This window comes from Drosophila melanogaster, chromosome 2L, assembly GCF_000001215.4.
Source record: "Drosophila melanogaster chromosome 2L".
NCBI classification, from domain to species: domain Eukaryota; kingdom Metazoa; phylum Arthropoda; class Insecta; order Diptera; family Drosophilidae; genus Drosophila; species Drosophila melanogaster.
The window spans coordinates 3,403,231-3,428,879 of record NT_033779.5 but is presented as its reverse complement, the minus strand read 5'-3'; the positions used below and the strand labels follow the sequence as shown (position 1 = coordinate 3,428,879).

Genomic DNA, 25,649 nt, shown 5'->3' with positions numbered 1-25,649 from the left:
CTTTCATAGTTTCTAGTTTCTTTACATAAACTATATTCCTAATTTAATAAAATTTTGTTCAGTGCATGTGTGCCACCTTGTGATAAGGCAGCCGCTAATTCCTCGGCATGCCCCGCGACAATAAAATGGCAACAATAGGCACACAAGTCGGGGGCATTGTGTGTTTGCCACATGGCTTAGCCAGCTGCCCGCCCGTCTACTCACTTTATATTTTATTGTTTTGTTTGGCCCAAACCAACCGAGCTGGCTGCCTTTCACTTTCAGCCCGGCTCGCAAACAAACCGAGCGACCAGCCGACAAACAAACAAACATTGCCGACTGCCTGCCTGGCCAGCCAGTCACGAAAGTGTCGTCTTTACTTTTGCAAGTTTTTTTCTTTTTTTTTTTTTTTGTAGCGCGTTTTTCGGTTTATGGCATTATTAACCCGTTTTCCTAGTTTCTCAGGGCGATTACGTCGCCGTCTGCAGTCTAGCATAATATTGCAATTTGGCCGGTCGAGGAAGCGACTCCACTGAGATGCATTCGGCCATTCGAGTTCACTCATGGGAATGCATTCGAAAGTTAGGGGCACGCGGAATGTGGAAAGTGAATGCACATGGGGAGGTATTTTGCTCAGGTGTTTGGTTTCCGCAGTGTCATAGAATTTCGTTAAAATGGCACTTAAATCGTTTATAACCTGGGTAAAGTTGTACCAGCAAAAATACACATGTCTCAATAATGCAATATAAAATTTATAATTCTTAAGATAAATGTTTTATAGCATACTTTTTGACAAATGGATTCTTGCTTAGTTGGCTGTTTATACAAGATATTACAAATATTTCACAAGTCAAACGGATAATTATTCGTAATTAATCCTTCCTAAAATGATTAATAGCATTTTATAGCGTTTTGAAAACTTGTAAATTGTTCAACACCAACTTGGATGCACTTGAGCAATTACTTTGCTCAGATAGAAGAAGCATTCCTCCATACGAAGTCAGTATACAGCATAATCAGCAGAGGAACCAAGTGGAAATTGGGTTGGCAAAATCTTATCAAAAATACGCAGACGACACAGAATACACAACAAAGGATAAGGTGGAAACAAAACCCATGGGAGGGAGCAGCCCTCTGCCTTATTAATTTTCATGGCACACACACTTTCAGCGCAGGCGACAAAAACCCCATTTTATGCAAATTTCGGTGGGGCATCAGAAAGTCAAAGTGCTAAGAAAAACAAAAATATTAATGATTTACCCATGTATAATCCATACAAATGGCACAGCACTGAGTGGAAGATGTCGTCCTTGAGCTTAATGTCAGTTCGGATCGCATCGGTTCAGTTCCATCGCTGGGTACACCGACTTTTCCACCCAACTGCCATTGTCTTTTGGTATTTGGGGATTTTTGAACTTTCTGACGGGGGGGGGGAATAGAACGTGACATATGCGAAAGGGTTAAGCGATTAATATCAATAGACAATATGTGTTTGAGATATATTCGTGTTCGGCTATTTCTGTGCCTTTGTGTAAATATTGTATATGCGTGCATGCTAATATAAATTTATGTCGTTCGCCTTATAGGCAGTCAGCCGACGTGTGGGTTTGAACTTTTGTTATGCTGCAAATCAAAAGTTACCCCAATGTTTTTTGACAGTTTATCCGTCTGGGAATTTTGAATAAGGATGCTGGATTTCACTTGTAGTGGCTGGTGAAAAACTAAATTAAGCAAAATGGAAAGTAATGGACAGAATTAGGTAGAGAATTATTTTATATGTATATTTGTAGAAAGCAGGCAATTTCAAAACACTTTTGAATGCATGACAACTTGTTTCATTTGTCACAGGTTGCGAATCCACTTGTAACGGTATTTGCATTTTGAAATACTCTGCGCCTGCGCAAAGGGGGTAAAAGCGAGAGCGGCACTTCTCTCTGAAAACCAACCCTAGTAAAAGCGGGAGAGCCGAAGAGAAGGAAGCTAAAGGGTAACAAAATACGGAAATGCGCGACAAAAAGAAGAAAAAATGTTACTTCACCCGAAAAGCAAAAAAAAAAAACGAAAACAGAGAAACAGAAAAAGAGGGGAGGAAAACAACCCGAAACAGACACACAACAGACAACGGGATAAAAAAGTTCAGTCTGTCGAACGAAACGGGAAACGAAAGTCGCCGCGTTGTAGCAACTAAGCAGATGATTAATTAAATAACTTAATAACTCGATGTTAACAAATTACAAATAACGAAACGTATATTTTTGTACACACGCCTTGTACAAATAGTCTAGCAAAATACCAAAACACCAAAGTGCATTTAATACAACCGAAAAGTGTGTGAAAGCGCAAGCAATAGGCAAAAATCATGGTCCATTACATATGAAAAGTGATAAAATAACGTGTTCACATCGCATTTTGAGTGTAAGCTAAATGTGCAACTAATCAATGTGCAGGCATTTGCATTTCCCTGTGTTTGTGTTTGCTTCTGCGTTAATCAGTCTGCATTTCGCACTTTTGAGTTTGTTTGTTAAAAATCGAAGGCAGACGACAAACAAACTCGAAAGAGGCGCGTGCCGAAAGCAAAAACAATAGTACTGGCACATACATGCATACATGTATGTAGCACAGTGTAGATATGTATGTAGTTATATGACGGATATAGCAGCTGATGGCAGTTTGTTGTGGAAAAGAGAGAGGTTTGGCCACCACCGTTATTCGCGTGAGAGCGTCGCCCTTACCTCGTAATCGTGGAAATTTAGAGAGAATATGAGAGAAGGGGTGTAAGCGTGAGAGGGAGACAGAGAACCAAGGCCGGCATCGCGGTGCAATAAACCCAAAGAGAAAGAGAAAGAGAGTGCACCCCCAAGGAAAAATATTAAAAGTCATAATGTTAAATTGACCTTAAATGATAGAAATATGATCAGATATTTCGAAATTCGGTTACACAATGTTGTAAAAGGTATCTGTCAGATACAGCTAACATATCAACTTATTTAACGAAGCCCTTAGCGTCCTTATACTTATATACTTATACTTATACTCTACTACTTAAGAAGACCTAATTCATTATTAAGAGCGCAGTCCTTGAATATTTCCAAGCACTTAAACAATCCTTTCCTGCACGAAATGCAAAACTAATCAGCTTACAATAATCCCTTGAAATTTGTGAAAATCTCAGCTCAAGTGTGGACCACAGCAGGCATTACTCTGCCTATTATCGTCTTCAAGGAAACCCCTATTTCTTAGTCACCACAAACTCAAGTCCTTTTCAGATTGCAATAAATCCCCGTCCCCACATAAAAACATATTACTTAATGCCGTTTATCAGCAACTTCTGTCATCAGGACATAAAGTACACGCACACAGCACCCTCCTATTTCCACCTTTTCCAGTCGTTTTCCCGTTTCCCCAAACACATCTCATCCACTTGATATAAATTGCAACGAATTTTGGCGGTTGCAAGCAAGACTTCCTGCAGCACTTGCCACAAATGAAGTGACTAATGCAATTATGCATTAATTTGCGGCAGCATCACGCCTCCTTGCAATATTTTCAACATTTCCGCAGGATGGTGAAAGCGGTGCGATAAGGACGAGGCAGCTAAAAGCCAGAACAGGAAACTTTTGCGCCATCATTTGACAAAATACATTTACACTTTGATTTCTAAGAGTAGAAAGAGGAGGCAAACAAAACTGGAACAGTTCGTAAGTGCACTGAAAGAAAAGTATACGAAAACTAAATAGGAGTAGGTTTTATCAATTAATATGAATAGTAATTGAAAATCTATAAACATTATTGTTAGCTGGAGAACAGACTGATTTGCATACATTTTATTCATTAGTAGTTCTATATAAACATTATTACTATTCCAGTGTAGCACACACGTAGCTACTGTAGGAAACGAGATGACAGTTAAATGTGCAATGCAGTTGAGATCCAGGTGAGACTCCCACGAACCCACACACACACACACACACATAGTGGCAAATGTGGCAAATGGTGTGCAATCAAATGGATGTGGCAAGCCTGGCAGCCATAAAAACGAATAAGAAGAAGAGGCAGGACCAGCATCAGTAGCTTAAAAAGTAGCTGAAAAGGGGGGGGGGGGGCAGGGGCGAGGGACGCCTCAAGGAAGCTGCAACTCATGCCGCATTTAGCCAACTTTTAATTATCGTACTCGAACTGAAAGTCGATTCGAGGCAAGGATGTGGCTGGGAAAACACAAAGTGTTAAGTGCCACCTCATGCTACCGGTTCCTGAAATAGATTGAAAGATACATTTACCGAATTTGTAAAGCACTTAAGGGCTGAATAAGGGTCGTATCTAATCATATGTCGATCTAAAGGGTGCTGGTAATTAGTAAAGCCTAGTAGTAAATTCATAAGCTAGTACAACTGGTCGTATACTTGATATATTGATACTTGATCAACTAAAAACTAAAAAAATCCATATTTAAGGAGCATTAATTACTTTACTTAGCATCTAAACGTAATAGGTGTACCTTGTTTCAAATTTGCCAGACGCAATGAACTAGATTGCAAAGAAAGTGCGCCCACCACAGCTGTCATCTGCAACTTTTGCCAACTTTAAGTTAATTGTCTGAGTGGTGGAGGAGCAATGATGCGTATGTGTGTGTGTGTGTATGGTGCGGCATGCAACTCCAACTAACGGTATCTGGGCGTTGAGCACGGCACCGCATACATATGCAACGCAATCTGTCAGTTTCTGCTGTTGGCTTTTCTTAACTTTTTCCCCGATGCTAAATGCTCTAATTACGCCTAATGGAAAACCAGCACGCACACAGCCAAGCGAATATTCGCTATATATGCATGTGTGTATGTGTACATTTGTATCTGTGTAATTATTCGAGAATTCTTTAGTTGGTTGTCTTGTTTTCCCTACCCTTCGTTTCCTTTCCCAATGGATGTGTGCATATTCATGACTTTGTTGCCTGCTCGTTGAGTTTTTAAGCCAATTTAAATGGGCGGGGCGGTCGGAAGTGGAGTAACCCACTTGTCCAGTCGTCCCACTCACTATCCGACATCCCTTTTTGGACTGGCCCACATACGCTGTTTATAAATAAAGCACATCTTTTTTACGGCAACTGCATGTGAGAGGGCTGAAAAAAAAAAAACAAAAAAACAAAGGACAATCGCTTTAACTGGCCATTGTTGCTGTTGTTGCTGGGCGAAAGTTGGACATCTGCATAATTTAATTTGTTCTTGCAATTTAAATGAATATTTCATTAGATGCATTTAAAAACCGAAACCGAGAGAATTGCATTAAAAGCGCAAAACAGATCTAAAATTAAACTTCGCTTAATGTAAATAAGGCAAAAAGTTATGCTAGCCACAGCCATAAATTGCAGTTTGCAACATATTTTATTTATGCTGAAACAAAACGACAGCCAAATCCAATTGAAACTTTTGAAATATTAATCATTGTAAATTATTGCTAAACATGCAAAAATGTACAATGCCAATGATCAAAGCACAAAGCTCTGACTTAAATGCAAATATTAATTAAAAATTATTTGAGCCATTAATAAACCCATATAAATTTAATGTAGCAGACAGCTTTAATTTCGGAACAATTTCTTAGTTTATAAATCTAAAACCAAGCAACTGAAGCTTCACAATCAACAACCATAACAAACAAAACTAGACATTTAATCAAGTCCACTGTAACAGTGACAAAATCTTCAAAAATTATTAAATTGCTAATAAATTAGATAAATTCCAATTTCTATTCCAATTAGACAAATAACAGAAATTCCCTTACAACTTTTTATCTTTGAGTTCGATTCGATGCCGTTGTTGTTCGGTTCGAACTCGTAGACGAGCAGCAAGCACGTTGCGTTCGAAGTTCGAACGCGACTCTTATACGGCGGCTAACACCCAAGTCCAATTGGAATCGGCAGCATAAAATATAGGCGCCCGCTGCGCTTTTTGGCCATTTGTCGATGCGACGCCGTTAGCCGCGTGTCTCGTCTTCGGGATATCCGATTTCCGTCTTGGCCTGGCCCTAAAAAAAAACCGAGAGAACCGATTGTCGACGCTTTTTTGGTGGCACAACGCGGCTGCCACGGGCAGCGTTCGAAATCCAACTAGAATCGTGTTGGCAACAGTCGTTATAATCGACAAAACGGTAAATGCAATATAATGAGTACAAGTGAATGGCGGCGAGTGGCAGAACGATAAAACAATAACGATTAAGTTTGTGAAAAGCCAGCGATCAATTGTGGCCTATTCTTGTGATTTACGCTATGAAAAATTACAGAAGTTGAAAGAGAGAAGTGAACTCTTATCTTATCTCATGGACGGTAACACGCTGCGTATGCGTAATGCTACGCTTTGAGGCCCAATTGAAAAACGCCTAAACGCCAACTTGGGCAACAGCTGCGCCTCACTTTCCCTTTTCCTAACAGCTGACCAGAAATAAGCCGCAATAACATGCTACCGTTTTCGAACTTAATTAGCATCCATTAAAAGTGTGTGTGTGTGTGTAATGTAATCTTTTGATGGCGAGAGAATCGTTTAATGTTTCGAAATTGCATTTACTTGTCTTTTTGGTTAGGAGAAGGAAATCTTATCAGCTTCTGATAAAGCCGCGTGGATTAGATAAATTGTGCAAACAAACTTTTGTTTTTGATTGAGCATTTCAGGGTTAAGTGTACTGGCAAACTTTGATTGCGTTTCATTTAGATGTTAAATATTTCATAAAATGCACTAGCAATATTTTAAAAATCCCATTTAGTTTCTCGTATTTGAGTAGATCATATATTATTTAATTTTGAGCTTTAATAATGCAGTGCATCTTTTATAATAATGACATCCGGCGGGCGCAGATATTCACTCAATAACTTTAAATAAACACACGACATTTGCGAGAAAATCCCCCCGTGGGCAATTTATTTGTGAAAAGGAGAGAATTAAATGCCAAAACCATTAAAAGCTGCAGATAATCGTTTTGCATTCATGGACGGGCCTAATTAAATTCAATTGAATTAAGCTGGGCAGAGTTGAACAATTAAAATGCAAACGCAATTAAACCAAATAAATTGAGTGAAGATGGAAAATAGTGCGAAGCAAAAAAAAATACAATGAAAACACAATTAAAACAGATACGAAAATTAAGTTTATAAATATATATATATATATATATGTATTTTGTTTACACTCATTCCAATGCATTTGTTCTGCCTACAGTGAAGAGCGCATAACTCATTTGCCAAAACAACCAAACCAAAAAGTAAATAAATAAATATCGAAGTGAACGTGATACGTCCTCAACCCAATTAGCAGTTAAATATATAAACATCAGCTATCCAAAATGCGTCGCAACATCAAGTTAATTGTATTCGTGAGCATCATCTGGATGTTCGTGATGGTCTACTACTTCCAGTCCAGCACAGAAAAGGTGAGTTTGTCAAGGATTTTCACAGGACTCTCTAAACTAACTCAACTGTGAGGTACTCTGCCAGATTATCACACGGATGCACTGAGCACTGATAAGTTTGATAACCAATATCTTATCATCATATCTCATAGTATCTTAGTATTTCATACGTACCTCTGCTCACTTTCATTTTCCTTTAGACTTGGCTCCATTTTATTATATATATATCTCTTATATATACTTATTCGATCACGAAATCCGTGGCAACTTTGTAGCGGATCCACCCTTCAGTGGTAGTGATATTCCTCTTCCTCTTCCGTCTGAGTCATCATTACCATCTTTTTCGATGATGGCATCGCAGAGGAGCGTTGCGTATGCCACCTGCATAGTAATTATTGGATTGCTGCCGCATATAGCCTGCCACCAACTTGACAGCCCATTGTTTTCCCTTTCCACCCTCACACCACCCCGCTTACCACGCTCATAATTAGCTCCACGTATCTCGTGGCCACCTGTATTTTTGTCGCTTACTCTACAAGTTTTAATTAAGTTTTTTTTTTTCGGGCTGTCATTTGTGTTTATTTATTAGAGAAATATCTACCGTTTGGGCTTTCCTGCGGGGGTCTGCTTATCAAAAGTTTCTAGTGCGAAAAATGAAGGCAAATTTTGTGTGTCATAAAGCACAACAATTAAAATTATCTTTATGGGTCTGCCTCTTTGCATGCAGGACACATCAAATGGGTGGAGTTGTAACTCGAACTATAAATGCAGGTTTTCCTTGCCCGAAGACTTTAAAATATTGCATTAAAAGAAGCATTTTATCTGCTTTCAATTTGGGAATTTCGCTTGTACCTGGAATTTATGTTGTGGTAAATTGTTTTTGTCTGCCGCACACGTGTACTAGAATTGAATTTGGTTTCTTGTGTTTACTTATTTTTCCAGCCAGCGCAACGGCAAATTTCGATTGTGTTTTCTGAAGAAAAAAAATATATAAAAATATATATATATTTCAGCACGACACGAAAGAAATTCACCCGCACACACGAGCCAAAATGTCAATTTATTTCAGCAATTTCAAAGATATTTTTTACTCCATTTTGTTAGCGCATTGAGCGGGGGAAAATTACATTCTCAGTAAAACAAATGAAAACACAGTGTAAGAGTGGGTTGCAAAAAACGTTGCATGCCTCATCCCTTTTTTTTTATGACTTAAATGTTATTGACCACTTTGAGAGATGTTCTTGCATTCATAGCCTTTGCGTTATACGCCATTTTTTCAGCCTGCCAAAAATGGGAACCGAAATTAAAAATGACACAAACAAGTTTTAAAATATTTTAAAAGGTTTTTTTTTAGACTGACGGAAATGTGGAAATGTCTGCAAATAGTTGGCTAAATCGAAACATGCATACGCTTTTCTTTAATATAATATATAATATTTTAAAATAATAATAAGCTCCATCGTTCGGCTATATTAAGTACAATAAATATAGTAAGTGGGAAATTCAATTCAATTACGCTCTCTTAATTACACTCTTGATCTTAAAACAATCGCCTTTCGATTGTGGGAAGCGATAATTATGGAAAATGCTGCCGAGATGCAGAGTATTTAAAAATTGAAACGTAAATCTGCACAAATGAAGCCGATTATGGTGCAAATACAATTTCACAGACTCTCGCCTCGACGTCATCATCATAACCACCATGGCCAACATGACCAGCATGACCATCGACGTGGTCAAAAGCGGAGTTCCAGCCACTTGGGGTCCTCGTCATTCCCCGCTTGGAGTCCCCGAGCCACCATAGCAATCATCCTTCTTTTGCCACTGCATCGAAATAATTTTTCATGTAAACTTGATTTATTTTCCTTTTTTGCGCTGCGAATGAAATGCAGGAAATGCAGCCGCAGTCCACTCACTTTTAATCATTTATTTTCAGCAGTAGTATTTCCCACTTTTGATAAGCTGTCCACTGCTCGAAAACCATTTTAATTATTTAGTTATTTTCGAACAAGCTAAATTGAAGCTACACGCATTTCTGATAAGATTATGCATTGCTTTGTTTGCTGATCAGTCGAGTGTGCAAATGTTAAACATTATCTGTTGGTAGAAGAACTGCTGTTTTCGTAGATTAAACTGAAGTATCTAAGAGATACTATTGGTTCAGTAATTTATTTTTAATTTCTGCCATAACTTAAGCCCACTCCTTTTCCGCTTTTTTGAGAGCCATTCGATCGATGGATTACATCTTTCTTCTCCAGTTTGGCCATTCAATGACATTTCATTCATAAAATATCATTCATCCATATTGGAGTTTTTTGCCATCTCACGACCGACTGAAAACGAGAGCTCCAAACGATTTTGAAAGGAAAATAAATCACAAAAAACTTGCCCCCCGAGACAATCACACATTTAATTTGGTTTAATTGTTAACGGCGGGGTAATGGTTACATAACCGATTGATTAGTTTTTGCCTTTTTTGTTGGTCTTCTTTCTTTTTGTGCGTTAATTACTTTTGGGTAAGCATTTGGAATTCCCGCAGCTTCTCAAAATAGAGTTCAAAATTAAACTTTCTCTTTTGTTGTCAAAGTTTTTCCACTTTCGTCGGAGGTCGCGAAGCGGTTAAGCCATGTTTTCAGTAAATTTAAATAAAGAACAGCGATGAAAGTGGTGAAATGTCAGTATAAACATTTATCGGCTATTTAATGCATTAATTACGAGACTTTATTCAAGTTGAAACCTCTGCATGAGTATGAGTGCATAACTATAACTATAGTATATACACAAATCTGAAGGATGTTTCAGCATCTTGTTCACATGCAAATGAAGCCATCATAAATGCAAATTTACCCAGAAACTATATTCAAAACTTTTCTTTTCCATTTTCCTAGCTGCAGCACTCAGAAAATCACTTTAACGACTGCCAATTTTACTTTTATGGCATTGCCGAAAAAAAAGGGTGAAAAAGGAGTCGAAATGTGTTATAAATATTTCAAGTTCAAACCAAAATACTTTCGAAGACCTTAACGGCTCATGAATTCGATTTATATCCCCGCATATCACGGATGGTCTATAAAAAAAACACCATTCCATATACAAAACTCTAAATCTGCAGGGAAAAAAAGCAAACTTAAAATTTGCGTGACAGAGCAAGTTACGCTCTGGTTGACAATCCACATCACTTAACTCCCAGATGGGGACAAAAAACTCATCGAAAGAATGCCAGCGGTTCAACAAAAAAAGTAATTTGCTCTTGAAAATACTCGAATTTAAATTCAATTAAGTTCAATAGACGCCGATGATCGAGCTTAGAAAACAAACTGGTTTTTGTCATTAGAGTGTGCAGCAAATGACGAAATCAGATCGTTCGAAGAATGTTGAGAAACTTAATTTTCTGTTCCACTTAAGTTTTTTACTATTAATTGATTAAAACCGCTTAAAATGATGTTTGCTCATGGCGATTTGCTTTCAATCTATATACACCAGATCACTCAAAGGCCTATACAAATTAATTTAACCCTCCTCATTTAATGACAGCCTCTTGGCCACAAGATAAATTAGCATTTTATCTTGGACTTTTTGAGTTTCGGCCGCCAATGACAACCTGCGTGGCCAAAAGAACAACTCGAGTTTACAAAGTTTACTTGAGTCTCTGGCATTTGGAGAACGCTTTGATTTACTATGAATAATTAACGATGCTAATCTGCAGACAGACTTTTGACTTTTGATTTTCTTGAGTAATTTGTGGTTGGTGGAATCAGACGGGATGGAGGGCGGGTTGGAGGGTTGGAGGTTGGGCTTTGGTCCAGAGTAGAGGTCACAGTTGGCTCAAATGACAATCTTCTCGCTCAACCGGCTATGGGTATAAAATTTTTGAATGGATCCAACCGGTTATCTGTACCTTCATTTGCCTGCGGCCTCTGGTTTCCCATCGGACCATCTGCTGCTGCCGCTTTTTGCGTTGCTGCGGGGGATGTTGCTGCGGCTGCTGCTGCTGCTGATGTCCAGCCATTTGTGTGGAATTGTATTTTATTATATTGCAGCTTCTGTTGTTGTTCAAGCTATCTGCAACGCATATACCCAATCGGTTTACAGTTCTTACTAGACTTCATCCTGGCTCTGCCTTGTGACTTTCGACTTTGCTGCTGCTGCCGCACTTGCAGCTGCAGTGGCGACTTTGTCCTTAGCTGCTGCTGCTGCGCCTTGTGCTGCAACTGCTACTGCAGTCACCGAATCCCTGACAGCAATTGCTGTTGCTGATGCCTTGGCCCTGACAGCAACTGCTGCTGCTGCGGCTTTTTCCCTGACTGTCGATGCCGCCGATGTTGCAGCTTCCGTAGCGGCAGCTGCTGCGGCTGTCGCCTTTTCTTTGGTGAATTCGGCTGCATTGGCAGCCTTTTCCCTGGCTGCAATGGCAGCACTTGATGCGCTCTGCTGCACTGCCACTGCTGCTCCTGCGGCCTTTTCTTTGGCTGATGCTGCTGCTGCTCCTGCCTTATCCTTGGCCGCACTGGCTGCTGCTCCTGCCGCTTCCTTGGCTGATCCTGCTGCTCCTGCCGCCTTCGTCTTGGCCGCCTGAGCAGCTGAGGCTGCAGCTTCTTTGGCAGCTGCGGCTGCTTCTGCTGCTTTTTTCTTGCCCTCATCCATTGCGTAACCTAACCGCAACCCAACGCATCGAGACAAGGTCGTCTGGTTTCGCTTTCGGCCTCATCCACCGCGTTCGCTGAATTGCTGGTGTCGATTTACACAGCAAAAAAGATATTGAGTTTCGTATTATTTCACAAGATTTAAATTTTTGGTAGACATTTCTGACTCTGACAAGTGTTAAGTACAAATGATATTTTTGAAATTTGTGTTTCTTATCAGCTAAATAAATAGAATTTGTTTAAAAAATAAGTTTATGTTCGCATGATATCATATCTTATACAAACCGGTCACGCTGGCATCGCTATCGCCCATATTTTTGGCAGTTGCCTGCGGACCACTTTCAATTTCGATTTGCTGATTTTTATTGTTATTTTACAACTTGTTTGTGGACTGCTTCCTATTGCGGCCATCAGCAGACACCCAAAAATGGCACAACAATGATAAATGCTGCCAGGGGGAAGTGATTTCTATACAGCAAGTCGAATGGGTCTGCCATGAACTTTGAACTAACAATAAAAATGTATAAGAAATCGATGTCCAAATTCTGAAATCTAATTTAGATTCTTAAGTCCTAGGAGTCGTAGGTCACAGAGTCTCTTGGCTTGGCTGATCCCAAGTCATTAGACAGAGTGTTTAAAACCGAAATGTTTCACCTCTGTCCACTTGACCAACTGACACGCAAGCCCCATGTGCATATATCTCCAGTGACCCAACATCACTTAAACGAGGCTCGTCTCGAAAATAATGTTACAAAAATAGACATAAAGCCGCTGAAGACCAGAGATATGTTTGCCCAACACTCGGCACTTTGGTACGTCAACTTAACGTGTTTTGCGTCATAAAGTTCAAGTTCATTATGCCATGCCGCACATATGTACATGTGTACATATAGGAGGCGAAGTAGCAACCAGTTAACAACACACAGCTCACATGATGAGGGAGTCCAGTGGCGCCCACAAGCCACCGAAAAGGAAAACAAAGGCAGAAAGTAACAACACTCTGGTTAAGTGCCACTTGCCGGCGATTACACAAACAAACACGGCCATAATTGCACGGCTCTTTTTTTTTTGGGTATTAAATAATTATTATTTAATAATGGAGCAGATGCCACAGCCAAGAAACATGGCCAAAACAAGAGGCGAAGGGGCGTGGGAATGGGCATGGGGAATTATGGGATGCAGCTTTAATGTGGGTCAGTCAACAACCCATTTATCAAGTTTTGACCTTCAGATGTTACATTTAAATAATAAAAAAAAAATGAAAATCATTAAATAACACAAATATTTGCAAATGCTGCAATATTGCTTAATAATAAAAATTGCGTTTGGCTTTACAGCTTTTTTTTTTTGTTTGAAATATGGCAAATATTTGCGGGAAATGCCATAGCATAAGAATTAATTAATATGCCTTCACATTTCATTGGCTTTCTCGCTGCTCATTTAAAATCCAAACAGCAGAACTTTGACATTTTCATTTCGACAAGACCTTCTTTCGTGACTCATGATCGAAATACATTTAAATGTCAATTCAAAGATGATCATTTAAATGCGGCTTTCGAGCCGGGCCAAGTGAAAGTACCGGTTTCAATGGTTTTAGCGGTTTTTGCCGTTGAAATGCAGACAATTGAACAAGACGAGAAAGTCCGAGGAGCCGAGAAGACAATTCAAATGCATGTAATACTGTCTCCAATTGTCGGGCAAAACGGTTCGTATTCCGTTCGTTTTTTTTTTATTTTATCTCCTCGCAGCTAACTGAATACCAAAATTGCCCGGCGAGGTTTTCTTAATTTTTTTACTATGCGATTTTCGGCCATTTGCAGCCACTCAAGTAGTGGCATTCACCTCCGCTTTTTTTTTTTTTTTTTTTTGCCCAGCTGTTGGCTTTTTGCGGGCTTGCTTCTCCTTTTTTATGGCCAACAATCGTGGATGTTGGTGTTTTATTGTTTGACTTGTTTGAATCGGGTGGAAAGGGCAAACACTAAACACTGGCAATGATTGGCTTTAGTTTGCCGCCATGTAAGCCATGAATTAACATTAAATCCAAACAGATCTTTAAATTTAACTGAACATTTATGCTAACTGGATATCTAAGGCTTAAATTTCATTTTACTGGCCCCGCTTTGAAAAAATAATAAATTATCAAACCTGCAGTGTGTCGAGCTAAATGTATAATCCGCCTGATTATCGTGATTGGCTCATTTATTGAAATGCGGTTAAATATTTAGCCGCATCGACGCTGCTAATAAACTAATTAAAACATTGCTCACTGAAATGAATAAACACCAATTTCGAACGCAAATAAATAAGGACCGCAGTGACCACGACTGCTGGTTTTGAGGTCATCTGCATTAGTTCCATCCAAAGCGGATAATATAGTTCCCGGCAAAAAAAAAAAAAAAACATGGATATGTACATATACTGCAGCCAGTAGAGAGATAAAATTAATATGAATCCACAATTGTCGTTTCTATTTTCCATCTATTTTTTTTCTGTCTTTCTTTTTTTGCTTCGATGGTCGCCAGCTTCTGGCAATTTGTCCTCCCCGGCGACCCTCTGCAAACAGTGCATCCATCAACTGATTGTTCAACTGTCTCAAATGTATCTCTCGGATGCGATTGTATATCCCACATCATACTATGAGTGAGCTCACTGTAGCCTGACTGATGACATGTGCCGGCCTCCCCAATCGCACACTGAACTGAAATGGCTTTAAAAATAATACAATATACAGTACAATACAATATACTATATTTAAAGACTTTCTTGGAATGTTTATATATGAATTCTAGTAGCAATATGATGGCTGCATACCCTTAGATACTTTATAATACTTTAGATACTTTATGACCAATTTAAAAGGTCGCTCTTTGTGGCACATTAAGAAGTGGTAATTTTTTTAGTATTTGGATGGTAACATAACCACTGTGTCCATCTGAATATCAATATCTTTATCTTGCCTTTTTCGAGGGCGTCACCAGCTGCTGGACTTCTATTTGAGCTTAATCATCGAAAAGTTCAAATGCCCATGAGTCACCCATTCGGAGGCAGACCGAACGAATGGAAAACACACTCAAACATGGACAGATAGCAACTGACATAATAGGAAAAGCAAAGGAAAAATAGCAATATCCACAATTTGTTATGGTTGTCTAGATGACTTCGTTTCAAGACCGCTTTAATGGATGACCCACATTTGCGGCCACCAGTTGATTATGAAGTGCGTTAATGGATGTAAGGCGTGAATTTCTCGGGCTAATTTTCAAGTTGGCCTTAATTGATTTTCTACTCTCGCCCGAAAAGTCAAAGGTTATGCCCGAAGGCGTGGCGAAATGCAATATACGCCAGTGTCTGGCACCCAGACTCGACACCCATAAGATCCCGAAATTTATGCAAAACACTTCAATATATTGTATGAAGAGATCTCGTGTTGCAACCGAGGAACAGTAGCCGCTTCCTTGTCTTGTGGGTTTTATGTTAGGCTGTGGGGCAGTTAGCCAAAGTCACTCACAGTGGCAATTTGAACGCAAAACATCCGCAAACACACAGGGCCAAAACCTCAAACATGCAACAGCTGCAACCGCTCGCCTGCAAGTTGCAATTTATTGCAACTTCATCTGCACGGACCACTAACTGCAAATGATGCTCCAGAGGCTGGCGAATCCACAAAATGTTTCTCGGCCTGGGCTAAAATGTGGATCTGGGCCTTCGGGCACAGGAATGGCTAAAACACACTTGGTTTAGCATTAATTTTAATTGTAAAGTGTTGCAAGTGTGAGCAGGCTATTCAAGGAGTACTTGAATAATGATAATGACTTCGTCTTCAGTTTGACATGGACTCATAAAAAGAGCTTAGGAATATTTGGAAATATAAAAACAAATGTCAAAGGCCATTAGAAGAAATATTTGTTATGGGCAGTAAAAATAATATTAGCCAAAATAAAGTTTTTCATCAGCAATTCAATCTTCCCATTTGAAAACCACATAATATTCCATACGATTCGAGTAGCACCAATAAAAAATAGACATATAAACTGTTAGTGATGGCAGATTTACGACCTGACCTTAGCTCAAATAGAAAGGAAGATCAAAGCAGGGCAAAAAACAAATAACTATATATATACATTTAATTGAGTTTTGCAAGGCGAAAGGAAACTTGTTGGCCCAAACTGAAACTGCAACTGCAGCTGCTGTCATGAGGAAGCCAACCGAAAAGCTAAAAACCGAAGACTAAAAGACAAAAAGAAGCGGAGACAACGAAGAAGATGCCACACAAATTTTGCTACCAAAACAATTTGCAATTGTTGCTGCTGCTGATGCGGCCGCAATTTGGTTGGCATGGCACACAATTTCCATGCCACAGAAGAGTTGCACGTTGCATAACGCAACTGCAGTTGCCGCCACATCACACGGAAAATCCGAAACTCGGAAAAGCGGGGGAGCAAAATCGAGGCGCCCCCACCCATGTGAGTTTTCCCATTAACTTGTTGGGTCAATCCATCGCTGGTGTTGGCCAAACATAACAGTTAATTATGCTGCTGTTTGCCTGTTTGAATTGAGCATTTTTCTCGATTTTCCACTTTGCCTGGCAATCGGTTCATCATCAGTTTTGGCTTTGTCTACCACTTTCAAGTTGGCATTAAACTCTGGCCACAAAATATCATTAATGTCAAAATAGATGGAAATCTTCTTTGTTTACGATGCGTTGGAAAATTAACCAGCTCGTATTTCATACTCAATCATTAAAGACTTGAGTGAACTTGGTAAGCAATTTGAGAAAACAAAAAGAGATATTTTTAAAAGTTCAAAACCACATTTCTTGGAATTATGTTCAGAAACTACTATGGAAAATGGGTAATAGATATTACACCAGAAAATTGCAAAATAATGCAATGTTTTTTCGTTTATTCCAATGAAATTCGATACACTTTCTGGTAAATAAACTCTATGGCATTCCTCTTGAGAGTGGGCCAAATCGTCTGGCCGAGAACAGACGAAAAACAAGATTTCTGGGCCCATGATGGCATGTGGCATAAACAATATCTATTTTCTATCTGGGTTCGAGTTCAATGGTCACATTGTTGGCTTGTTTTTCAGCCAGCCGACGGAAGGGGCATATGTCAATATTTTTGGTTTCGAATGGCGTGCAGAGACTTTTAATTGAATTCTGTTGTTTTTTGGTGTTTTTTTGATTCTGGGAGTGGCGCCCAAAAAAAAAAAATAAACTCTGATTTGTAAGGCAGCAAAAGAAACGGAAAACACGAAACAGATTGCAATAAATGATAAAGTTTGGTCCAATCGCCTCTTCGCATTTTCTTGCATGCTCTATGGGAGAAAACTAAATTTGATACGTTCCAATTACTAAATTATGCAGTTAGGAGCTCTTTCGATGTGAAAATCATTCACCTGGAAGACTGCACACACCCAGACCATGGAGAAGTGGGAAAAACACGAAGACCCAACTGAAGATTAAAGAAATCGCCGCTCTACTATCGCCCAAAACAAACAGAAAACAGAATAAAACCAAATAATGGTTAGGCTTGAGTGATTATGGAGGAGATTATAAAAGCAAATTAAATTTGCAGAGAGACTGCAATAGAGGAAAGTAGGAAAATTGTCACTCAACTTAGTAACCCAAGTTGCTCAAATATTCTAGCAAAACTGCGCTTGATTTTCAATTTGTATATATTTAACTCACATACCAACTATTTAGTATAAACCATTGGTTTATGAAAGACGGAAAGTATTAAATTATGCTAAATCTAGTCGGCGTGCTCGCCATGGCCAAGTTCCTCGCAGGCCCGCTTCTCGGCCCCAATCTCGGCCAGCATTTTCTGGGTCTCGCGGGCCAAATTGACCAGGTTGTGGAGCCTGGTCTCCAGGGTATAGATTCGCCTTTGCTGGGCTTCGATAAACCTCCCATAGCGATTGTTGACCTCCAAACGGGACTCGGCCAGATTACGCCAGTAGTCTATGTCCTTCACCTCATGAAATGATGATGCCTTCTTGAGGTTTCCGATCAGAGTCATTATAACTTTGGCCAGGGATCGAAAGGAGACGCGAGTTGATCTCTTGTGTGTCCTTGGAACTGCCTGGGATGCCAGCGACTTGGATATAATGTCATCGATAACAGAATCGGCGGAATAGTCCGATTTCAGGGTCAGCTCCATGGAAGCCATCAAAGAATTCAGCTGCAAGTACGGAACTTGATCAGAGTTCAAATAGAAATCTTACTAATTTTGAAAGTATTTTGTATTGTCTTATGTAGTACAGTAAGGTATACTGTAGAAATCAGGCAGATATCCTATTCAAAGCCTGCTGTGCTATAAAAATAATCTGAAAAACAAAGTTCCTTTAAATCTACATAAATATATAAATGCATCATTGGTATCCTTTTAAGTATTTATAGCAATTTAATGGAGTTAGCCATTCGCAGATTATTATCTTTGCTCACAAATCATCGAAATGGCCAAATAAAGACAAGCTTCATCAGAACGCCATAAAATCGTATCACAATTTCCATATTTTCTCTGTGACCCCAAGCAAAAAAACAACAATCAATGCCATCCAATGGCTATGAACTCAATTCAAAACAATTCGTTTTTCTTTGCTCTTTCATCTGAATTTGGCTGGAAACATTGAACTCGAGCAGTAAACCCAGTGATGACCATTTATAGCAACTTGTTGCTCTGGTTTAGCATGACGCCAAAGTTGATGATAGTTTTTTATTTTTTTTTTTGCCAAATTGTAATAACAAGTCGCAGAAAACTAGAATTTGATGAGTGCCAAGTAGTTGATTTGGAGTCTTGACTTTGACCTTTTGAGTGGGCAAAAAGTTTCGTCTTTCCCTTTTGACGTCAGTGGCATAATTTTCCAGTCATTACTCTCCCGAGGATTTCCATAAATAGATACTATTTGCAGCGAGACTTGTTCTTCCCAAAGGACAAATAAATTTGCAAATGGAGAGGAAAGTTTGCATTTTTATCGTCCACCATTCTGTGATAAAAATAACTCAGCGAATTGAGTCGGATTTCTGATTAATTACAATAGCTCTGGCTCATTTGGCAATACGACTAACCAAAGGTTGCAGCTGCAATTTTCTGGATTACAAAGCGTTTCCGTTGGCTTAAAGCTTAGTGCTCACGCTGCGTATGCGTAATGCGTATGTGGTGGCCTATGCGAGAAATGAGGACACCACCCTCGAAGTGTTTGACATGTGAAGGCGAAACTGCTAAGGAGTTGCAGTAGGGGGTCATGATATTGAAACCATATTAATGTAAGGCGGAACGCTTTGAAAGCGAATTCTACGAACGATTATTTTCAAGGCCAAGACGAAGTTATTTTCGGGATATGTGGCCTTCTATATAAGTAAATATAATTACAGGGAACAAGCTCTATCCATTTATTTTCGTTTAAGTCTGAAAAGGTCTGCCAGTTAAATCCAAAGAATCCAACATCTGCTACGCAGCCAACCTTTTACAACTACTTGGCTGGCTAACTGACCCAGCTAAATTGACAAATGAATCATTTCACTCCGCTAAACAGTGACCGAATTTAGGAGGTCCTGGAAGAGGGTCCTTATATCACGGTCGGTTATTAATTGCCCTTTTGCGTTGAATCTATTTGTCAAGAGTTTTGTCAGAAGCTCCTTTATCGGCGGCCCTCTAACTCTGATTTATGTGTGGCAAACGTATTGAAAGCGATTTCCTTTCTTTTTTAGCTGACTTTGGCACTTTGCGTTGCACGTTGCGTATGCGTGATTTTAATTTTAAGTGGAGCCACTTTTTTTTCTGGCTCTTTGTTGCCTGCTTTTATGGGTCTTTCTTAGCCTGAAATATGTTGCCTTTTAGCTGAAAATTTGGAAGGCGTATTCAACACTAAGCTTACCCTTTATTATATTTGAATGTGCTTTTTATGCATAGCTTTCTTTGACACGCCAGATTTCGCTCGACAGCTCTTCCATTTAAAATGTTTCGTGCTTCATCGAGCTTGCCATTATAAATTATTTACTTTGAATGTCCTCAAGCTGAGACGACCCATCCATTTTATTCGGCTTTATAGGAGTGAGTATTATATATAAGACTTGGTCTCAAGGCTATTTCTGTGTCTGCTGTGTGGCATTCTTGTCCTTGTTTTGTCTGTATTTTAAAAGAACCAGACACATTCTTACGTTTTGTTTTGTTTGGTTATCGACAGTTGTCAGGTCTGGTTTTTTGTGACTTACTTAAGGGAGAACAGCACCAGCTAGCTATTCAACCAATAAATTTATAAGGAATTTAAAGAGGCCGCCCATTTCGTAATTACTAACCACACTGTTTTATTTTTAAAGGCTTTCAAAGTTTTGGGCAGGAAATATTACAGGCCGCTCTGTAAAAGGTTTTCCGTGTTATTTTAGAACGAGTGTCGCCGAGGAATCTTGGACATTGTTTAAACTGGGTCGTGGTCGTGGCCTGGGCTTTTGTTTCTCAGTTCCTGGCAACATTTGCAATTTATAGATTATTAATCTTGAAGCAAACACGAACAGTATTCGCAATGCTTTTCCATTCTGGTCTGTTGTGTTTCGGGCTGAAACTTTAGAGAAACTTTGCCGTAAGCCTGCACGAGAACCAAACCCTTTTCATTCCCTTCCTGCACTGCGGAAAATTTTTCGCACCTTGTACGTAGAACTTTAATGGCTTTCTATATTAATTTTTATGAGCATTTTTTTGAGTGTAAGAGTATTGCTCCCAGTTGAGTTGAGTTATTGCCCCGCACGGGCGTCAACGTCGCCAATGTGGCGCAGATTAAAGAAATAAATTAAAACACTTGTCTCCCCTCGTGGACTCCGTGTCCTTTTAGGTGGAAAATCGAGCGCTGCGGCTACGTGAGGTGGCCACCGCCATGCAGCAGTACCAGGACGACTCCTCCTCGGCGGCCGCCGCCTCCACCGCCCGCCAGTGGGCGCCAGCTGGCGGAGGAGCGGGTCCGGGAGCGGCGGCGGGAGCAGCTGGCAGCGGAGCCGACGATCCCGGCGGCAATGTCATCCTAATCGGCTCCGTTAAGGACTTCGAGCGCAATGCGGTCCACGGCCTCAAATTGAATGGGATTGTGGCTCTGGAGGAGACATCGCAGGTAAGGTTTTTGCAGTTTGAGAATGCCATTGCGAACTTAAATTTTGCACACTTGAAAATTGTTTTTATATTCAGGGTCTCAGTGGCGGAACAGGTGGACCTGGTGGTCGCTTGCCAGTGGCGCCAAGTGGTCGTGGCACCGAGGTTGAGTACTTCAATGAGGCGGGCTACATTCGGGCGGGTGCTCTACGCAATGGCGAAGATCCCTATATTAGGAATCGCTTCAATCAGGAGGCCAGCGATGCTCTGCCCAGCAATCGGGATATACCCGACACCAGAAATCCCATGTAGGTTTTGGTAGGAAAACATTTTGGAGTGGGAGTGTTTTAAAATTAGTTTCCACCAGGTGTCGTACCAAGAAGTACCGCGAAGATCTACCGGAGACGAGTGTCATCATTACCTTCCACAACGAGGCGAGGTCCACTTTGCTGCGAACCATCGTGAGTGTCCTTAACCGAAGTCCCGAGCATTTGATACGCGAAATCGTCCTGGTAGATGACTACAGTGATCATCGTAAGTGATTTAGTTTAATTGAGAATATTTGCTTAGCGAATGAATTTCATTCTATAGTTATAGAATATTTAACAATATTTTCCAAACCACTTTTTCAGCTGAGGATGGTCTGGAGCTGGCGAAGATTGACAAGGTGCGAGTGATTCGCAACGACAAGCGCGAGGGTTTGGTGAGGTCCAGGGTTAAGGGTGCGGATGCAGCTGTGAGTAGTGTTCTTACCTTCCTGGACAGCCATGTGGAGTGCAACGAGATGTGGCTGGAGCCTCTTCTGGAACGCGTTCGCGAGGATCCCACCCGCGTCGTGTGCCCCGTGATCGATGTGATTAGCATGGACAACTTCCAGTATATCGGCGCCTCGGCCGATTTGCGCGGCGGCTTTGACTGGAACCTGATTTTCAAGTGGGAGTATCTTAGTCCCTCGGAGCGGGCGATGCGCCACAATGACCCCACCACGGCCATCCGTACTCCGATGATCGCCGGTGGGCTGTTCGTCATCGATAAGGCGTACTTCAACAAACTGGGCAAGTACGACATGAAAATGGATGTGTGGGGCGGCGAGAATCTGGAGATCTCGTTCCGCGTGTGGCAGTGTGGCGGCAGCCTGGAAATCATACCCTGCAGCCGTGTGGGTCACGTTTTCCGCAAAAGGCATCCGTACACCTTCCCCGGCGGAAGCGGCAACGTCTTCGCACGGAACACACGACGTGCGGCGGAGGTCTGGATGGATGACTACAAGCAGCATTACTACAACGCTGTGCCACTCGCCAAGAACATTCCCTTCGGCAAGTAAGTACACTGAGAGAAATCACTCGGCATTGTGCATATCGAACTTGAAGTTGTACTTCTATATATCACAGAGTGTCTCGTTCGAGTTAATTCCGTTTCTTTTATTTTATTATATTTGGCTTTCCACATAAATTCTTTTAGTGCGCAAAATACTTTAGCCAAGTTATTTATTGCACATTTTTTTCCTACTTGTATCGTTCCCCTTTTCCTTGCCACTCAGCATTGATGACCGTCTGGCTTTGAAGGAGAAATTGCATTGCAAGCCGTTCAAATGGTATCTGGAGAATGTCTATCCCGACCTGCAGGCACCCGACCCACAGGAGGTTGGCCAATTCCGACAGGATAGCACCGAGTGCTTGGACACAATGGGCCACTTAATCGACGGCACTGTGGGTGAGTACAAGAGCCCTATTGTTTATTGAGTTTTATGTAGTTGAAAGGAATCGAAAGTAAATAACTGGACGAAGTATGCGAAAATTTAGATTTTTATTGCATACTTTTAGACTCCCAATTCCGCGAAAAGTACGGTATATTCGTGTTCTCGACTCATGTATTTGTATACCTCCCCATAATCCTCTCAGGAATTTTCCCATGCCACAACACCGGCGGCAATCAGGAGTGGGCCTTCACGAAGCGCGGCGAGATCAAGCACGACGACCTCTGCCTGACCCTGGTCACCTTCGCCCGGGGGTCACAGGTGGTCCTGAAGGCGTGCGACGACTCGGAGAACCAGCGGTGGATCATGCGCGAGGGCGGACTGGTGCGGCACTACAAGATCAACGTGTGCCTGGACTCCAGGGATCAGTCGCAGCAGGGCGTGAGTGCGCAGCACTGCAACTCGGCACTGGGAACGCAGAGATGGTCCTTCGGGAAGTATGCGTGAGGAAGAGGACTTGGTTTCGAGTAAACTGAAGGCGGAGGATAATGCAGATCGGTCGTGATATATGTGCAAGTCGATGGGAGGAAGCCTACCTAACGCGATGCGGATTGTATGTGTACTGTACTGTGTACTCGTAATGATTTACCCATGTTCATTTGTTGCTGAACAAAAGCACTCAGACACACATTATATATATATATATATATATATATTAACTGCATGGATACGGAATAAGTTCAACTTTAGTTAAAAATCGAATCAACTGCTCCCGGGGGATTAATGTTAAACGCTACCTAAACGAAAAACCAACACATAAAGGGCATACAAAAAACGTACTTAGACTGATTAATTTTTTGTATATGTATAAAACTATATGAAAATATGAAAATATGAAATGATACTGTAACCCTAATGCAACCTTTGGCAGCTGATTAATACTAAACTGTAACTAAATAATTTGCATTCTCACACGGCACACATTCATTCAAGTCAATTAAGATCTATACGAAAATGCCACAAATTAGTATCCACATATGGTCCGTTTCAGAAAATCTAGATACCCAAGCTCAGAGTCTTCTCAACCTTGTACTTAAAATAAAACATGAAATGTTATCATTAGTTCTAATTATACACCTAAGTGAAATCATTTAAAAATCATTGATAACTATGTGAAATATGTGTATGTGTATATATTGAGGAAGACATATTATTTGAATGTTTATCGAAGGCCAAAAAAGTGAACATTTCGTTTAAATGCATTAAACATTTAAAAACTGCAGGCAAAGCGGAAAAATTGGATTGTCTCTGGTGTTTCACAATCAATTGGTTATTATTTCGAATGCATAAATCATTTGAACTTTTAAGAGGAAAACTTGCTTGCTTTTTATCACAGACACACAACCGAATTGAATTGTGAGCATATTTTTTCCAATAAATTCTCTTAATTAAAATGGCTGGCAAAAGTGGCAAATGATTTGAAATAAAGACGAAAAGACACAAACCAAATATTGTATATTTGTTTGTAAGCAAAACAAAAATGAATGATTAAACAAGAATTTTTAATTTAAAACCACTAGAGAGGCAACAAAAAAGGAAACAATAAATGGAAACATTTAAAAACAAGTGCAAAGTGCTTTCATTCGCGGGCCACCAGTGCGTATGCTTAATGTAATTGCGTACATGCTTTGGGAAAGTTACAAATGAGACACAGCTGACATCAAATCTGGCTAAGTACTTGGGCTCACATGTAGGTTAAACGACTTAACTTTCAACTCCGAAATGCCTGTCGGGGCACGTCTGCGAAAAGCAGCTCGCGAGATGAAAACTTGGCACATTACGTATACGACACGTGAACACGACAAAATATGTGTGCATACTTAGGGGCGAGTTCGTTGCGCTAATTTGGCCGCGCTTAAAAAGTAACACAGCAATGCTGGCAGCGCAAAACATTTGAAACCAGGGCAAAACGGGTTTCTTCTATTTCTGGCCTGAGAAAGTTGTGGGTGGCACAACGATGAGGTAAACATGCCCTGCATAACGAATGACATGAAATAAAGTGTCATCTTTACTAGTGATTCCCTAAGAGATAAGCCAAATTGTTTGGGGTCGCAGGATGCTCTAGAAAAATATTTGAGGTTCAAGCCTGATGAATTTTCAAATGGATTTGCTGCGTGAAATACTTTGCAAAATGGGACCAGAAACAAAATGAACGTTGGCAGTAGTTCAAGTAATATATTTTGTAGAATTTTTCAAATTTAATTCATATTTTTTCGCTCAAATCCTTGACATTCGCCCTTGTAATCCTCTAGTGCACATGACATGTCTTAACCTTTGTGAATTTACTTGCTCGCTGTTCTCATAGCTCTGCACGCCAAATAACAATCCCCGACCTGCAGATACTCCATTCAGCTTGTTAACCACCTTTTGACTTGCTGGAAATCGCAGAAGTGCAGGAGCAAAGGATGTCGCAGCCGGAAGACAAACCGATTTCCTTGCGAGAAGCCTTAGAACGGAAGCTGAGCTCGACGGAAGCTGGGCTCAGATGGTCCTCGTAATGCAGGCCATGGCGACAAGGTTAGCCCGCCCAAGTCAGCCAAATCGTTTATGTCCTCTGTCATGTAAAAACCGAGGAAACCCTGTCACATATGCCGGAATATGTTGACGCGGGTCCTGCGAGGTTGTGCTCCTGTATGCGTCGGCAGACAGGTGAATAACAGTTTTCCCTTATTCAGGTGAGGCAGCTACCTTGTTTAAGACAGCGTGTGTCAGGCATACGCAAAAAGCCAACTTGCGGATTGCGGATGAGAGTTGGCCCGAACTGACTGGGCTGGGCAAACATCCTGCAGCTTC

The 25,649-nt window shown here is 40.6% G+C and overlaps 3 protein-coding genes across 5 annotated transcripts; 1 reads left to right on the top strand and 2 right to left on the bottom strand.

Annotated features, from left to right (window-relative positions):
- The first annotated feature begins 2,160 nt into the window (after window positions 1–2,160).
- On the top strand, window positions 2,161–24,420 carry Pgant2 (Polypeptide N-Acetylgalactosaminyltransferase 2). 2 transcript variants are annotated; one of them, NM_205903.3, is made up of 8 exons: window positions 2,161–2,394; window positions 7,182–7,392; window positions 20,850–21,122; window positions 21,197–21,408; window positions 21,468–21,634; window positions 21,733–22,420; window positions 22,641–22,813; window positions 23,002–24,420. In NM_205903.3, exons 2-8 carry the CDS (start codon window positions 7,306–7,308, stop codon window positions 23,301–23,303), a joined length of 1,902 nt encoding a protein of 633 aa, NP_995625.2. In that variant the 5' UTR covers window positions 2,161–2,394; window positions 7,182–7,305; the 3' UTR covers window positions 23,304–24,420. The 2 variants fall into 2 exon arrangements, with proteins under 2 accessions (NP_995625.2, NP_608773.2); NM_134929.4 differs by lacking the exon at window positions 2,161–2,394 and adding an exon at window positions 5,923–6,120.
- Window positions 10,812–12,187, bottom strand: CG31952 (uncharacterized protein). Of its 2 annotated transcripts, none has more exons than NM_001298656.1 (1): window positions 10,812–12,187. In NM_001298656.1, the coding sequence occupies exon 1, from the start codon at window positions 12,013–12,015 to the stop codon at window positions 11,470–11,472; it is 546 nt and encodes a 181-aa protein (NP_001285585.1). In that variant the 5' UTR covers window positions 12,016–12,187; the 3' UTR covers window positions 10,812–11,469. The 2 variants fall into 2 exon arrangements, with proteins under 2 accessions (NP_001285585.1, NP_608775.1); NM_134931.3 differs by having other exon boundaries at window positions 11,011–12,187.
- On the bottom strand, window positions 17,681–18,320 carry CG8840 (uncharacterized protein). Its single transcript, NM_134930.3, has one exon. It carries the CDS (start codon window positions 18,188–18,190, stop codon window positions 17,774–17,776), a length of 417 nt encoding a protein of 138 aa, NP_608774.1. The 5' UTR covers window positions 18,191–18,320; the 3' UTR covers window positions 17,681–17,773.
- Window positions 24,421–25,649: the final 1,229 nt, after the last annotated feature.

Coding starts and splice junctions, on each gene's coding strand:
- Pgant2 (NM_205903.3), top strand. CDS start 7,306: ATGCGTCGCAACATCAAGTTAATTGTATTCGTGAGCATCATCTGGATG. Junction 7,393..20,849: donor TCCAGTCCAGCACAGAAAAG/GTGAGTTTGTCA, acceptor GTGTCCTTTTAG/GTGGAAAATCGAGCGCTGCG. Junction 22,421..22,640: donor AAGAACATTCCCTTCGGCAA/GTAAGTACACTG, acceptor CTTGCCACTCAG/CATTGATGACCGTCTGGCTT.
- CG31952 (NM_001298656.1), bottom strand. CDS start 12,015: ATGGATGAGGGCAAGAAAAAAGCAGCAGAAGCAGCCGCAGCTGCCAAA.
- CG8840 (NM_134930.3), bottom strand. CDS start 18,190: ATGGCTTCCATGGAGCTGACCCTGAAATCGGACTATTCCGCCGATTCT.